This window comes from Antechinus flavipes, chromosome 3, assembly GCF_016432865.1.
Source record: "Antechinus flavipes isolate AdamAnt ecotype Samford, QLD, Australia chromosome 3, AdamAnt_v2, whole genome shotgun sequence".
In the NCBI taxonomy this organism is placed as follows: domain Eukaryota; kingdom Metazoa; phylum Chordata; class Mammalia; order Dasyuromorphia; family Dasyuridae; genus Antechinus; species Antechinus flavipes.
Window position 1 is genome coordinate 431,875,397 of NC_067400.1, and position 16,106 is coordinate 431,891,502.

Consider the following 16,106-nt stretch of genomic DNA (forward strand, 5'->3'; position numbering starts at 1 on the left):
TCCATCAAGGGCATTTAACATCTTCCACCTTAACACAGAATCTGGTGCAGGACGTGGAGGAATGACTGAAATAGGTAGCAACTTGATGCCTCTTTTTTTTTTCTTTCCTGGCAACATTATTTGCATGGACAATGTTGCTTTACTTTTCCCTCCCAAATCCTCAGTTGCACCTAGAGCTCCAGGTGACAGCTGTGGCCCACAGTATCTCATCCTGTTTGCTTATGCATAGAAATTATGGCAGCTTTGCTTGGATAACTTTGCCAGTCATCCACACCTTTGAAACCTGCACAGTGTGAACATTAGAGTCAAGGGAGAATGTGTCTGAAATCCTTTTAAGAAACTCAGGGAGTCAACAAATCACAATTACTCACCCCTAAGTCCAGATGGCAGTGAGCAAAAACCTGAACGGCATGAATAAAGAACATTTTATGGCTCCATCTACATTACCTCTGTCTTTTTGCCTATTTCTGTTGGAATATGGACACTGTGCCATTGCTTTTCTGCAGGTTCATTCTGGTACTGCATCTGTTTCTTGGGAATTTTCTCAAGTTTCTTCCTAACCAGCATTGAATTAAACCACAGTTGGTGTAGACCACATGCCATCACTAGGTACTTGGCAATTCTGCAATGAGGTCCTTTTAAAAAAGCTCAAGATCCACTCCTTTCATATTTGTTTCTTAACAATGACCACTGAATCCTATGAATCTCTACTCTGAATAATATTTTTAAATGCATAAAATAAAATGCATGGGATTATGAAGGAAACCACTATAATGAAATCATATTAATTATGTTAAAATACAGATATTAGGGAGCCTGAAATTCTTTTGCCCTTTGTAAAAAGTGAAGTTAATATCTGTTATATATGTAAATTCTCCAGAGTTGATGAGTTTAAAAAAAAGAAAAAGTTGACTTTTAAAAAATTATTTAGCTGTTACATGAATATAATTCATAATAAGTGCAGTGTGTATATATTTTAACATGTGTTTCCTTTACTTTAGAAAATTCATAGAAATGGGTTTCATTGATGAAAAGAGAATAGCCATATGGGGCTGGGTAAGTTGTTTTGTATATTTCTATGCCTGATAGTCAATGTATTTTCTAACGTGTTCTGTATGGTTTCCTTGAAACTATTTTCCACTATAGAGTGAAATGAAAGTTAAGCAATATTTTTGTTTGATTAATCTATCAGTAAAAATTTATTGTTTCCATGTGCCAAGAATTGTGCCAGGTGCTAGAAATACAAATGCAAAAGTAAAGTAGTCCTCAAGGAGTTTACATGCTATCAGGAGAGGCATGTAATGGGTGCAAAACTGACACAACATAGATACAAGATGATAGAGGTTGTACTCACAACTGAGGGAATCAGGAAAGATTTTATGTAAAAGGTAACCCTTGAGAGGAGTCTTGAAAGAAACCAAGAATTGCAAGAGGTAGAAGTGAAGGACAGTACATTCCAGTCATGGAGGACATAACATGGAGATGAGTAATGGAGTCCATTGTTTAAGGAACAATAAAACTATATTGACAAGATTGTAACATGCGAGGGGGTGATGAGGTGTGGTATGTTATAAAACTGGAAAGTTATATTAGGGACAAGATAAATGCTTAACAATGATATTTGTTCCAAGAGATAGTAGGGAGTCCCTGGAATTTGTTGAGAACATGAGAGGAATTGCCTTTTAGGAAAACTACTTTGATAGCTCTGTGGAGGATAGATTGACTTGGGGGAACAATAAATTTAGATCATTTAGGCCCCTGCTCCTTTTTTATTTCTAATGAATTTCTTGTGAATTGTCTCTCTCTACTGATAAAATTAACTAATAATTATTGTAATAATAATCTAAATTAACTGTTAATTTCTGTGTCTCTACTGTATTTTAGAGAAGAGTGGACAAGATTATAAAAATTGTGAAGACTTGGAAGATTTAGATTTTTTTCTTTTCAAATTTTAGAAATCTTTTTTTTTTTTTGGTGTGTCCATCTTTTTTTTACTATCCATTCATGCTTCATTAATCCTCTACTATTTTGTCATATGAACTTGTAAAATGTAAGTTCCTTAATATACAGCTCAATCTGGGGAGCAGCTAAATGGGACAGTAGATAGAGCACCAGCCCAGGATAATCTGAGTTCAAATCTGTCCTCAGACATTTAACATTTCTTAGCTATGTGATCCTGGGCAAGTCACTTAACTCCAATGCCTTGGGGAAAAAAAATTACTCCTCCCCTCAAAAAATATACAGGTCAATGCGGTCACCTCCTGGCTTTTTTATATTTTCTTTGCCAAGCAAATTCCTTTACCAGTCCTAATTTCCATTTGTGTGAAAAAGAGAAAACTAAGTAGCTTTCAATTTCTTATTTGTATGTCATAGAAATAGTTTCTTACATTTGAAAAAGTTTCAGTTATTTAAAAAAATGCACACTGACTGAAAGTAGTGGCATCCTGTTAGGCACAGCTGGTGAGGTAATGAGAATTGATGGAAAATATTGGCATATTCTCCAATTTTCTGATTATAAATTATTGTAATTACTGCTCATGAAAAATTTCATTTTTCTTCCCCTTTCCATTGGAGGTATGCCCTGACCAGCTAATGGCTGTGCCTTTATAGCTTTTTGCTCTGCTTGCTTTTCTTGGCTGTATTTTCTGTAAGGGGCCCCCATAATGTGGAATGAGTGAAATCAAGCCTGAAACAGAGTATGCAGGATTCATCTCCACCCTTAACAGAGCAGTCAAACCACTCATAATGTAATGAAAAGAAAGTTATCTCCTGAAATTGGCTATTTGGTCCCTCCTAAAATAGGCCAAGTGAAAACTACCTACACCAAGTGGAATGTAGTAATAAATGAAGTGTTCCAGTGAAGTATGTAAAAAATGAATTGTCTTATTTGGTATCCATGTCAAAATCCCCAAGGTAAATGATCTCAGCACCCAACTATTAGGTCTAACAATTACATAAAATCATAGTCATTTTTCTTTGGTTGATCCAGGTTTTAAAATAATAATAATAATAACAAACTTGTTTTTAAACTACAAATTCTGTGTTTTCATTACTTTATCTTTCTCAGAGAACATATAGATATAGAGAATTCACATTGATCCACTATCCAGATATAAAAAAAACCTTGGAAGGAAAAAACGCATCAAATCCAAATGACATATACATATACATACATACATGTGTGTGCACACATATATACACTATATATATACCTTTATAACATGTCTTCCTTACCTCCAATCTAATAACCAATTGCCTATTAGACATTCACAATTGGATATTCTTTGAGCCTCTCAAACTCAACATAGCCAAAACAGAACTCTCTTTCCTCTAGAGCACATCCTTCTTCCAAACTTCCCTATTTCTGTCAAGGGAATTGCCATACTTCTAGTCATCCAAACTTGCAGCCTCAACTCCTCATTCTCTCACCCCACATATCTAGACAGTTGCCAAGTCTTGTCAATTCTACTCCCACAACATCTCTCACATCTGTTCCCTTCTTTCTACTCATACAGCCCCCAACTTCCTCTCACCAACACTAGCTGATCATCTACTTCAGGTCTTTCCCATTTCTCCTTCAATCAGCTACCAAAGTGATATTCTGAAAGCACGAGTCTAACAGCCCCGTAGCTAAGTAAGCTACAGTACATCTTTATTAATGCTGGTTATAAAATACATATTCCTTTGTATGGTATTTAAACATTTTAACAACCTGGACTTAACCTGCCTTTCCAAACTTATTAAACATTACTGCTCTTTATGCATTCTGCATTCATCTAAAGGGGACTTTTTCATGTTCTTCACATACAAAATCCATTTCCCATATCTGTACCTTTGCCCAAGTACTGTATTCTCTCTTTGCCTCTGCCACTTAGAATACTTAATATCCTTTAAAGCTCAGCTCAAAAGTTGCTTTCTCTAGTTGCCTCTCTAGATCCCCTCAACTGCTATTGCCTTCCACAAAAATTGCCTTTTATTAATCTTTTATTTACTTATGAATGTACATAATAGCTCTTCTGATAAAATTCAAACTCGTTTCATTTTTGTTTTTGTCCCTCCAGCACAGTTTCTGGCACATTATAGGTGCTTAATAAACTCTTGTTGATTAATGGACTGATTGAAAACACAGTATCAGTTTCTGCTTGATTCATAAGATTCATTTCCAAGCCAGCTGGAAGTCAAGCCCTAACTGGGAAGGAATTGAAGGAAGGGGAAAATATAGAGATATGTCTGGGTGGGCAGCCAAGATATAGCATAAATTCTGTGTGATGAGTAATGAAATAATAGGTGAGAGGGTACCAAAATAGATGATGCCTTGGGCCAGTTCTGCCAGCAAAGTTACAGTTTTCCAGATCCTTTCAAAGAGTATGGAACAGAACATTTTTCCAGCCATCATTGTTGTCTCTTAGGGGCCTTGAGCCAAAGGCACATCCAATGCACAAAATAAAACTTACTCTCACTAAGGTGTTATCCTTAAACTCTAGCTTCATGGAGGAAAGTGTGTTTCCATGATTCCTAGAATTTATTTAATATCTATTTCAAAGCCAAGTCTTTAACAACTATGTTTCTCTCAGTTCAAGATTTATTTCTATATAGATGTGATTATCTAAGCAATTTGGTCTTTAAAAAAATACAAATATTTTCTTCAACGACCTAGACTAGTGAGAAAATAAAAAATTCCTTTATTGAAATGGAAGGTGAACAGTATTTGCTTTGCCCCAGGATATTAGCACTGGAGGGTAAGGGTTATGGGAAAAGAGTCATACTTACTTGCTATGGTGCTTTTTCATTGATTGTCTCTTTTGCCTAGAATGCTTTTTATACTGACCGCAGTCTCTTAACTTCCCTGACTTCCTTAAAATCCCCTTCTGCAGGAACCCTTTCACAATCTCTCTCCCTCCTTCCTCCCAATACTTTCTCTCTGAGAATACTTTCCACTCACCCCTTGTATTTTTTTAAAGTATTTTCATGTTGCCTCCCTACTAAGATATGAGTTTATTGAGGGCCGGAGCTATGGTTATACCTTTGTGCATAATACAGTAATTGGCAAATAGTAAGCATTTTAAAGATGCTTAGTGGCTAATTGATCAATTGGCTGTCATCATTCTCGGTCTCTATCTTTTAAGGAAATAATGTGCATCCCCAACTTCTCACATTATTTTTGGCTTTAATATATAAACTGTCAGGTGTCCATTGAATGCTAGAAACAGAGGGGATCTCAGTGATCATCTTGGCCCAACTCCTTCAGTTTTACAGTAATAATAATAAAGATAACATTTAAATAGTGCTTTAATGTTTTCAACATTCCCTGTATATATTACTCAGATACACATGACTGCTCTGATTCCCATGTAACCATACCCATTTCTATTATTCTAGCATTTTTACACCAAGCATGCCATACATACTCTGTGACATTGGCCTCTTTGCAGTTCTTCAAATATAACTCTCCATCTTTGGGGATTTTCACTGGCTGTCCACCATGCTTAGAGCTCTCTCCTACCTCATCTAACTTCTTGGCTTCCTTCAGTCTCAGCTAAAGTATCACCTTCTGCAAGAAGCCTTTTCTATTCTTTAATCTCATTGATTAAATTCCCTCTGAAATTAATCTTCAATTTTTCCTGAATATGTTTTATTTGTAGATAGGTTTTTTTTAACATATAGTATCCTCTATTAGACTACAAACTTCTTAAAAATAGGAATTTGTTTTTATTTGTTTGTATACTCAGCGTTTAGCAGAGTGCCTGACATAGAGAAAATGCTTTTAAAATACTCATTAGATCGACTTACTCATGATCAATGTCAAAAGAAAGATTTGAACTCAGGTTTAATTGACTTCAAGTCCGGTGCTCTATTCATTAATCTATGTAACTTATAGAGGAGAAAACTCAGAAATAGAAAGGGCAATGACTAGAAAGGAGCAGAGTTAGGGTTCCAAGTTCTGACCTTTTCCTATTGCTATAGGCTGTTCAGTTTTTAATTAAATTTAGTATGTTTCTTGATTACTCAGTAGGGGCCCAGCATTGTATTTCATATTCTTTGTTTAATGCATTGGAGAACTGAGTCATTTAGATAAAGATATAAGTGTAAGGTCTATTTAAATTATTAGGCTTAGACTGTCAAGTTACAGCTTTAATATAGTTAATATAATGAAGCCTTTCTGACCAGGTGCTACTGAATAAGCAATAGTTCAAAAGATGGGTTTCTTTTTCTTCTGATAGCTAAAGTAAATTCAATCAATAGAGATCATCAACAGTGAAAATGAGGGTTATGTAACAAGAGAGATTATATGTTTTTGCATTTTTCAGACTATTAGAAGGAGGACCATTGGAAAAGACTCCAGCATACTTGTCATAGTTATTTTGCTGTGATTATTGTTCAGTCATTTAGTTCTGTCTGACTCTATGTGATTCCATGGAATTTTTCTAATTTTTTTTCCTTTCACAAAGTTGCCATTTCTTTCTCCAGTGTGAGCTCACTAGGGCAAATAGGGATTAAGTGACTTGCCCATCACACGCCATTTTAGCTCGCATCTTCCTGACAACAGGCCTGGCTCTCTGTCCTCTGTACCACTCAGCTGCCCCACTGTTACAGCAGTACAGAGCCATAAATATCATTGAATACCTGAATTTTTTTGCTTCAGGGTGCTAACACTGGGGAAAAGAGGGCCTTGTGCTTCCTTCCTAAAGCCCACACAAACCCTTATAGATCTTTAGAAGCATAGAATATACAAGTCTCCCTGAAGGTGAGTTCTATTGTTATGGCACTTCTCTCCTGGAGTTGCATTCCCCTTCCCCAAACATTTCTGAACCTAGTTTCTTTGGGGGACTATTTGCTCCTTCCTGGGCCATCATCTCTCCCTCTGCCCCATTTGGGGTAGTGCCTACAGTCATGTCACCCTCTAGACTGTCTGCTGGCTTTGTCCCCAATCAACTGAGTTTGCTCCAGTGCAAGCTATGTTCACTTAAAGTGTTTTGTAAATCTCAGCATGATTTCCTATGTAAATGAAACTATGTTTTAAATTATACTTTAAACAAAATGGCAAGCTGCCTCTAAGTGCAAAGGACAGCATTCTAGAATTCTCATTTCAGCTCTGCTAAGTGGGCTCTTTCTCACCTCCGGTACCCACTCTGCTTAGGAGGCACACCCACATTTCAGAGAATAAAAAGTCATCTCTACTTGTAGACTTGCTTTTCCAAACTGGCTGAGATTTAAAATGAGCATCCATGGCCATTCTGTCTCTCTGGGAGTTTTGACTTTTCTTTCTATAAACTCAACTTATTTAATTCGCCTTAGATGGAATCTGGAAATTTCATCTAAAATCAATGCAATCATTCACATAGAGAGGGTTCATAAATTATTCCAAAAGATTCTGATCCAAAAGTCTTGAATGGGATTGATTGGATGAAGTATTTCTCAGTATTGTCACATGATCCCTGTTCCCAGAACTTTGGGACCTGGGGAGGAGGCCATTTGATCTCTGGAGGAATGAACTTTGAAGCTGAGATACAGGAAGTTGCAGGAAGTGACATAACCTGTGAGTGTTGGTGACCATTGGTCAAGGATGGTTACATCCTGCTAGTCTATCCAATGAGAAGGCTTGAGTCTTGCTTTTGAACCCTGGACAAGTCAGAAGCAGGTCAGATTCCAGGAGCACATGGCAGGAGCGCGGGCTAGCTCCCAGGTGGATGTCTGGGCCTCTCCCTGCAGGGATTAAATAAATGATTTCTCTTTCTATCTGATGATGTCTCTGATTAATTAATTGGATTGGAAAGGAGGTCTTGCCCTGGACCTGTCCCACACAGTCTGAAATAAATGTCTTTATGAGTATCATTTCTTTACTTTGCAATCTCTGGCCAGTTTTTAAATATAGAAGTGAAATGCGATGGTACCTTATTTCTCATTGGGAAGTATGAATTATTTCAATAAAATCAAGAACAATAGTGAGGTTTATAGACGGCTTTATGTGCAGAGATCCCAAACTCATTCTACAGTCATTAGAATCTAAAATTAAGAGTGAAATTTAGCTTCAGTTCCCAAAATAGTTGTTGTTAGTCTACTAATCAGAACAAATTATTTTTACATTTCAAATGAAAGCTTGAAATAGGTATAATATTGTCACTTAAAAAAATTATTTCCAAAGTATTTAGTTCATTCTGTCTTAAAAAAAAACACAAACAACAAAAAATACATTTTTCTCTATCAAAGCTTATTTATTTTAAAGAGCTTCTTAGGTAGAGGCTGGTTATAGGATAATTTAGATGGTTTCTTTTTATTCAAGATGGTTTTTGCTAATGAGTATGCTCTATAACCACGACTCACTAAAGGAATTTTTCAAGAGTTGAAAATTAAGTAAAGGTCTTAATAATAATGAATATTTTTTTCATTCATTTGCAGTCTCTGGTCAATTTTCAAATCAATTTTCAGGAGCTATCAATATGGACTGGCCAAAAGGTGTCTCAGTCAATTGTTGAATTTAGTAAGACTCTTGAACACATTTGTCTTATTGCATTCAGAAATGTACTTGAGGGTAACATAATCAAGAAGGACTTTCTCACCTCATTCCTTATTTTCTTTTTATCAGGCTTGTTAACTGAAGAGAATCAAAGGAAGGACTAAACTGTCCCTCTTGTGGCTTTTGCAAACAATGGAATTGCACTTGCATTTTTCCTTAGGAGTATGGTTTTCATTATTTTTTTTGTAATTTATTCAAAAAAATGATTTTTTCCTGTAACAGGGTCATTGTAGGGTTAGAAATGGAAATGAACAATTCAGAAGATAAAACAAGACTTTTCCTATTACTAATGTTCATAGCTCTTTAATTACTCCTATCACGTTTTAAGAGGTTCTATTTGAATCAACCCACACTCATAATTTCAAACTCTTCCTCACCTTTTTAGCAGTAAAATGTGAAAAAAGAAAAAAAAGGTCAATGCAAGTAAATATATGCTAATTTTGATTAATTTCTTTCCAGTCCTATGGTGGATATGTTTCTTCACTGGCCCTTGGATCTGGAACTGGTCTTTTTAAATGTGGAATAGCAGTGGCTCCAGTCTCCAGTTGGGAATATTATGGTACGAAAACATCTCATAAATGTTAAGTTGTAAATCATTTAGCACAAAATCACCCTATATATGAAGCTGCTTTTTTAAAAAAGCAAGATATATTGCCAAATTTGCCCCTATCATGAGCATGTGGATAAGAATCCACAAGTAGATATGTTTACTTAAGTCATTACAACTGCATTACAATAGAAATATTTTGTTTTAAGAGCGAATTCTCACTTATATATTCATAATTCTTATTGTCTCTGAAATTCCTTGTGCTACCTTTGAATTTAATCTTTAAAAACTGAATCAAGTCCATAACTTTACATGCTACTACATTGCAATCATAAGACTTCCAAGCACATCTGGTGTGAATGAAGCCCTGGGGCTGAGATGTCACTGAATCTACCCTGCACAATTTGAAGGTGCCAAGTCAATAGCTCCAGGAATTAAAGACATTGATTTTACTTCAGACTTGCATTTTCCCCGTGCAGTTTTTTTTTAATGTCAAAATTCATGTAGGATGGATTAAGTGATTTGAATTAATTCTAGTAATTGATCAAATGAGTTTTCCCCAGTCAGTCTTATCTCCCTCTCTGGGGGAGAGTGGAGGTGGGAGTGATGAAGGGGGGTAACTGAGGTATTGAATAGAGGCAAAGTAAGAAAGGAAAAGATGGTGCCATAGTTTCAAGCTGTTCTCTTAACAACAATAAGAAAGATATGCCTTTGGATATATTTCTAGAGAATGTTATCTTGGAGTGTAATTCTTCTCTATGGCACCCCACTTTTTAAAATAAGTTTGCCGATGATGGTAGAGAAGTTGAAATTTGAAGTCCACTCCTTCCTATAGTAACAAATGGCCCCCAAGATTTTGGATATATTGCTTCTCTTTATCACATTGCTTCCTTTCTGGGGTCTAGTTTGATCAAAAAAGCACTTCTTACTATGGTCCAATAGGGGAAGCTCCTGCACAGAGGCTCTGATAAATATATGATTATTGGAACGTGGTTTTTAAAAAGTCACAAATTTCAACCAAATTAATTTGATGAGATGGGAAAAGCATTTGTATAGGTGTTTTGGAAAATAAAGGAATGTATACTTATAATTTCTTACAAAAATGTATTTCAGCATCTATTTACACTGAGCGCTTCATGGGTCTTCCTACAAAGTCAGATAATCTTGAACACTATAAAGTAAGAATTTTATATTTTCTTCATTCTGTGATTTTAATTTTGATTGTACAAGAGAATTTTGAATAGGTCATTTAGAATGCATGTTTTAGATTCAGGACAACTAATCAAAAGTCCCAACTCTTTGTCCTAACTTGTAAAGCAGAATGTTGCCAAATAAGACAATATTCCTTGACCATAATGAATGCTTAATGTAACTATTTGTTGAATTAAATGGAATTTAGTTATTGTTACTTTTTAATGCTACCCTCACCACTACTTTAGACATAAATTGTCAAAGCACTGTTTATGTCTACAATTAACATTTGGTCAAAAATAATTTTATTAATTACCTACTACATGTGAGTAAACACTGGGCAAGAAAGGAAAAATACAAAGAGAAACAAAAGTCGCTACCCTAATGATACTTAGTCCATTAAAGAGGAAAGACAAGAACAGATTGCTAAAATATAGATTATTATATTAAAAATGCATTTGAGAATTATAAGACAAACTATTATATAATGTTCAAAGGAGATGACAGGGGGAATCATAAACAAACAAAACGTGATCCAGGAAACCTTCATGGCACTTGAGTTTGACTATAAAGGATAAGTAGAAATTCAACAAGCAAAAGAGAAGAAATAACATTCCAGTCAATGAAATGTGACTAGAGTATGAGGAAAGGCACAAATATGGGAATATCAAGGGAAGAATTGTAGGAGTTACCTGGACCAGAAGAGACATAAAAGGTTCTAATAGAGTTCCAGGATAAAAGTGCCAGATTGTTGAGGACCTTGAACATAGAACAAAAGAATTTGAATTTACTCATGAACAATTGGGATCCATTGAATAATTCTGAGTAGAAGTATGATTTGACCAAATCTTGATTTCAGAATGAATTACTGATTTCATTCTCATGCATTTTTTGACAAGCATAAATTTTTTCTCCCTCTTCTTTCTCCACATATCTGAAGAACAATAAAAAAGAAAAGGAAAACCTTCACAATAAATGCACATACTCAAGCAGCAAATTTTTGACTTGGCCATGTCCAAAAAGGAATCCTTTATTCTATACTTTGTTACTCTTGTAATTGTACAAGCTAAGATTCTTTTAGGATTTCATTGTTTATTTGAGGTAATTTAAGAGGTGATAAAAATGTGATACTTTAATTCCTAAATATTTTTCAGTCAATGTAATAAATAATTTCAATAATAGTGCCTGATCCTCTGGCTGCTAATTTAGGTGGTTTTCTATGGACACAATGTGTTAGAGCTTGCAGCTACTGAGCTGATAATATTCTTTCTTTTTCAGAATTCAACAGTGATGGCAAGGGCAGAATATTTCAAAAATGTCGACTATCTTCTCATCCATGGAACAGCAGATGGTGAGGTTTTAAGAAAGACTCTTACACATAAAAATACTGAGCCAGCATCACTTTGTTTGAGCAACATTAAGCATCCTCCTATGCCTGTGCTCAGGGTCAGTACAGAGGTGTCGAGGACATTTCCATATAGAAGTTCGCTTACTCACTGCTGACGGTGTCATCTCTATGACTAGATAATTGTTAGTGTTCATTTCCAGTCAGTGTATTGTCACTCCATGCTTTTTGATATTTACCAGGTTTTAATAGCACTTCAAATATCTCTCTTGCAGATAATGTACACTTTCAGAACTCAGCACAGATTGCTAAAGCTCTGGTGAATGCACAAGTGGATTTCCAAGCAATGGTACATAATTCCTTTTTATTTGTTCTCAGGACTGTGCGCCCCAGGCAAAAATCAGAACATCTAGTAAAACTTGGTAGAAAAAGGATGGGATTGTGGGTTGGGAGACCAGGTTCCAGTCTCCATTTTGTGATTCAGTTTTCAACAAATAATTTGAAGGATTTGATCGAGTCACTTCTATTTGGGCTTCAGTTTCTTGATCTGTAAAAAAGAGGAATCCAGATAATATTATTTCTAAGACCTATTTCAGCACCAATGTGCTAAGTTTCTATTATTTTTGTATAATATTTTTAGGTTTGGTCCCTATCTCAGAGAAGCAATGACTCAAAGATGGTCATATGATTGGTTAATTTAGAAACAAACCCCAGATCTTCTAACATCTAGTACTATATCCTTTTAATCTTACTGTGCTATTAATGCAACATTTTTAATCCCTTCTCTCAATAAGCATACAGTCTTACTAGAGAACCAAATGCTATGCTTCCAAAAATATTGGAAATAGATTACCCTTTAATTTGGTACAGATAAGAAGTGTGGTCTGTATTGAGAGGAAGGAATACACAGGAAAAGGCTGGATGGAACATCCCAGGACAATGTTTCCATGCTTTGAGAACTAATTTGTTCCTGATTGGAACCATTATACATCATCCATTTCATCATGTTTTATACTTACCAGTGTTCATAGTGCTGTTATCTTGGTTACATAACTTGGCCCTTACAATGATCACGTTAGTTAGGTAGGGCAGAAATTATTATCACCATTTTACAGATGAGAAAGCTACAAACTGAAATAGGTTAAATGGATCTATCCTGTGATCTTCTGACTCCTACTTCCTTGTCTAGCCAAATCTAGCTATAGAGAGACACACAAAAATCTTCTTTTTATTGGATTATACTCTTCTGGCTATAAATTTAAGATAGAATATAAGAAAAATAATAGAAATAAGACCTAAGATTATATGCTTTATTATAGCCTACAGAAATTTTATAAATTTTTTTTCACCCTAAGTAAAACAGATTGTGTTGTGCAGGGAACATTCCAATACAGATACAGTTATGCTGGGAGAGGGGAGGGCCATCATCCAGAGATTCTAGTTCAGATCCCCAGCATAGTTGGTTGGGCCTCCAAAAAAGGAGTGGTAGGATCCTTAGAATGATAGCCTAGGTACAAAGTGACAAAAAGGGATGTACCATGTGGCTCAGGTCAGTAAAGTACAAAATGTGGAAGGATGTTTTCAAACTGTTGTGGGGAGGAAGCTTGTATCACCTGGGAACCTGCCCCCAAGAGATTTCAGTATCCTATACAAAATGTTTCCAAGAAAGTGGAAAAAACATTGCCCTTAAACCAACTTTGTAATTCAGGATGTGAAAACAATGCAAGAAATAATCAAGACAGGACAGCTAGTGCAGTGGATAGAATGCTGGCCTTGAAGACAGGAGGACCTGAGTTCAAATTTGGTCTCAGACACTTAATACTCCTAGCTGTGTGACCCTGGGAAAGTCATTTAGCCATAATCACCTCAGAAAAGGAAAGAAAGAAAGAAAGAAAGAAAGAAAGAAAGAAAGAAAGAAAGAAAGAAAGAAAGAAAGAAAGAAAGAAAGAAAGAAAGAAAGAAAGAAAGAAAAGAAGGAAGGAGGAAGGGAGGAAGGAAGGAGGGAGAGAGAAAGGAAGGAAGGAAATTACCATAACAGTTTCTAGGTGCTGAAAGAGTATGTGTATAAACTTTTTGCACCTTCTAAGTTTTGAAGTAGTGGGACAAAGCCACAGTGATCTCATTCTTGTTATGGATCTGTAACATATGCATAGCACAGATTAAAAAAAAACTGGTTTTCTTCATTCATTGAAAACATGGATATAATGTAATTTCATGTACATTAAAGTTTAAAATTATCAAGTTCCCTCATGACAATTTCTTTAAGTATCATGAATTTCTAGGATGATTGTCATATATATTCAATTTACATTTCCTTCAACTAGGAAAAATCTAATATATATAGGTTCAAAATAGCAAAATAGTCATTAAAGAATATGAAAGTCATTTATTAAGGTTTAAAAGAGCTACTGAAAAATTTCCAAGCCTAAATGGCTTACTTATAAATAATTTGTTAATATTTTCTTCTGTTTTAGGAAAGCACTTAGAAAAACGAGTTACATAAATATGAGATATCATTAGTTTTATTATTGTTATGAAAGTACATAGTCAAAATGTTACAAAAATAATAAAAATGCTTCTATTTACCAAAAGAAAAAAGAATTCATAGCTCATTTTTTTTCCTGGAATAAATGAATTTCTTTCCTTTCTATTTCAGTGGTATTCAGACCAGAACCATGGCTTGTCAGGCCTGTCAACTAATCATCTCTATATTCATATGACCCACTTCCTAAAGCAGTGTTTTTCTTTGTCGGACTAATAGATGGAAGGGAGAGTAGAAAGAAGAAGAAAATTCATGACCATGTCTTCAAAATCTTAATGTAAACTTCTTAACCCCTTTGCTTGTTTCTATGAGAATGTCAAGGATATGCTCTTGTAGCCACTTCAACGAATTGTATTCTAAAGAACGGTTACTGATTAGGGGCCTGACATGGTTAAATTAAATTGTGTTTACATATATAGTTTAATAATGAATGAGAGAATGGATTCCCAAGTTTTGCTTCAGATTGATGAAGGATTTTGATAACCTGTTTGGGTTTTTTTTTAGGTCTTAATACATGTTCTCTAAAAGAATAAAAAAAATGTTTGTTGAATTGAATTCAAAATAAAATGCTATTCCTGTGTCAAATTCCATAACACTTAAGTCCCAGATTCTGTGTCAGAAAAAAGTACTTGGTTGGAGAGAAAAATAAAATCAAGTTGTCTGCAAGAAGATAGAAAAACTGGAATAATTGGCCTAGGTGTCTCATTAAAACTCTGAACATCAGGAAAAGCATCAATAGGCATAAAAGTACTATTCAAGAAAAGTTTGTTGTTGTTTGTGTCTGAACCTTGTTTTTTGGTGTGGGGAGTTCCTTAGAATGGTACCTCCTTCCAATGATGCAGATTGCCAACAATGTTGTTGAATTGCTAGTGCACTAAGAATAACTTGCCACATAATCCCACAGTTAACTGTCGGAGGCATGGCTTGAACCTTTTTCCTGACTCCTAAGTCAGACCTCTATTCATCATGAAATGGGCACAAATTTAAGGATGGGTTCAGCAAGGAATCCTGAAATTTAAATTACCTTTAGTACCTGATATTTTTTTCTTAAGAATATATAATTCCCACAAAATGGATTTCCCTTAGCAATATAATTATGACAATAGTAACAGCCAAAAGAGTTCTTAGGTTTTCAAAAGGATATATGTGTATGTATGTTTGTATATGTGTATATGTGTATACATATATATATACATATACATATATATATGTATCCATACATTATTTTATTTGATCCTCATCATAGCAATTGGAGATAGGTTCTGTCATTATCATCTCCATTTCTTTGATGAGGAAACTGATGAGGCAGATGTCATATAGCTAGTTTCTGACTAACCTAACTCTGCAATATTATTTATCTATGATATATATATATATGCACATATATATATCTCCAACCATATACCCTCTCCAAAATATTAGTAATTTATAATATATTTGATGATCATCAAAATTATCAGGTAAGAATTATATCTGAATTTTATACTTAGACTAGCTTAAGAAATAATTCTGATTTGTCAGAGCAGCTCCTCTCATTCATAGCCATGTTTAGCATTATTACTATGACAGTCCCTAGATTTGGATTTCCAAATCCAAGAAAATAGTGATTGAATCCCAGGAATAGAAAAATGTCATTGGACTATGTGATAGTGCTGAGAGTTTTAAGTTCTGTAGTCTGGAATAAATTTTAAAAATGAATGTAATGACCATGATCCCTATTGCCAATAGTCGACACCATCAATTGGAAACATATGGGCTGTCTGATTCTCAAGGAACAAAAAGATTTATTCAAGACTAGGTAACTTCCCAGAAACCACAAGGCCACCCCTGTGAGGACTTAGCATTGACACTCGTGCCTTGGTCACAGATTTGGCCTGCATGTTTTACTGTAATCAGTTGAATTTTTCCTTTTAAGGTTCAGAAGGCAAGGACAATACTCATTCACAGAAGCAAGGGGAAGATCTAT

The 16,106-nt window shown here is 35.0% G+C and overlaps 1 protein-coding gene across 1 annotated transcript in view; it reads left to right on the top strand.

Moving 5' to 3' along the window:
- FAP (fibroblast activation protein alpha) overlaps nucleotides 1-14,735 on the top strand; it is a 90,510-nt gene extending 75,775 nt beyond the window's left edge. The window contains exons 21-26 of the mRNA XM_051986265.1: nucleotides 1,002-1,056; nucleotides 8,975-9,074; nucleotides 10,176-10,240; nucleotides 11,532-11,604; nucleotides 11,874-11,947; nucleotides 14,255-14,735. Coding sequence (XP_051842225.1) covers nucleotides 1,002-1,056; nucleotides 8,975-9,074; nucleotides 10,176-10,240; nucleotides 11,532-11,604; nucleotides 11,874-11,947; nucleotides 14,255-14,356 — 469 coding nt within the window. The 3' untranslated portion in view covers nucleotides 14,357-14,735. The remainder of the gene's footprint in view (nucleotides 1-1,001; nucleotides 1,057-8,974; nucleotides 9,075-10,175; nucleotides 10,241-11,531; nucleotides 11,605-11,873; nucleotides 11,948-14,254) is intronic.
- Nucleotides 14,736-16,106: the final 1,371 nt, after the last annotated feature.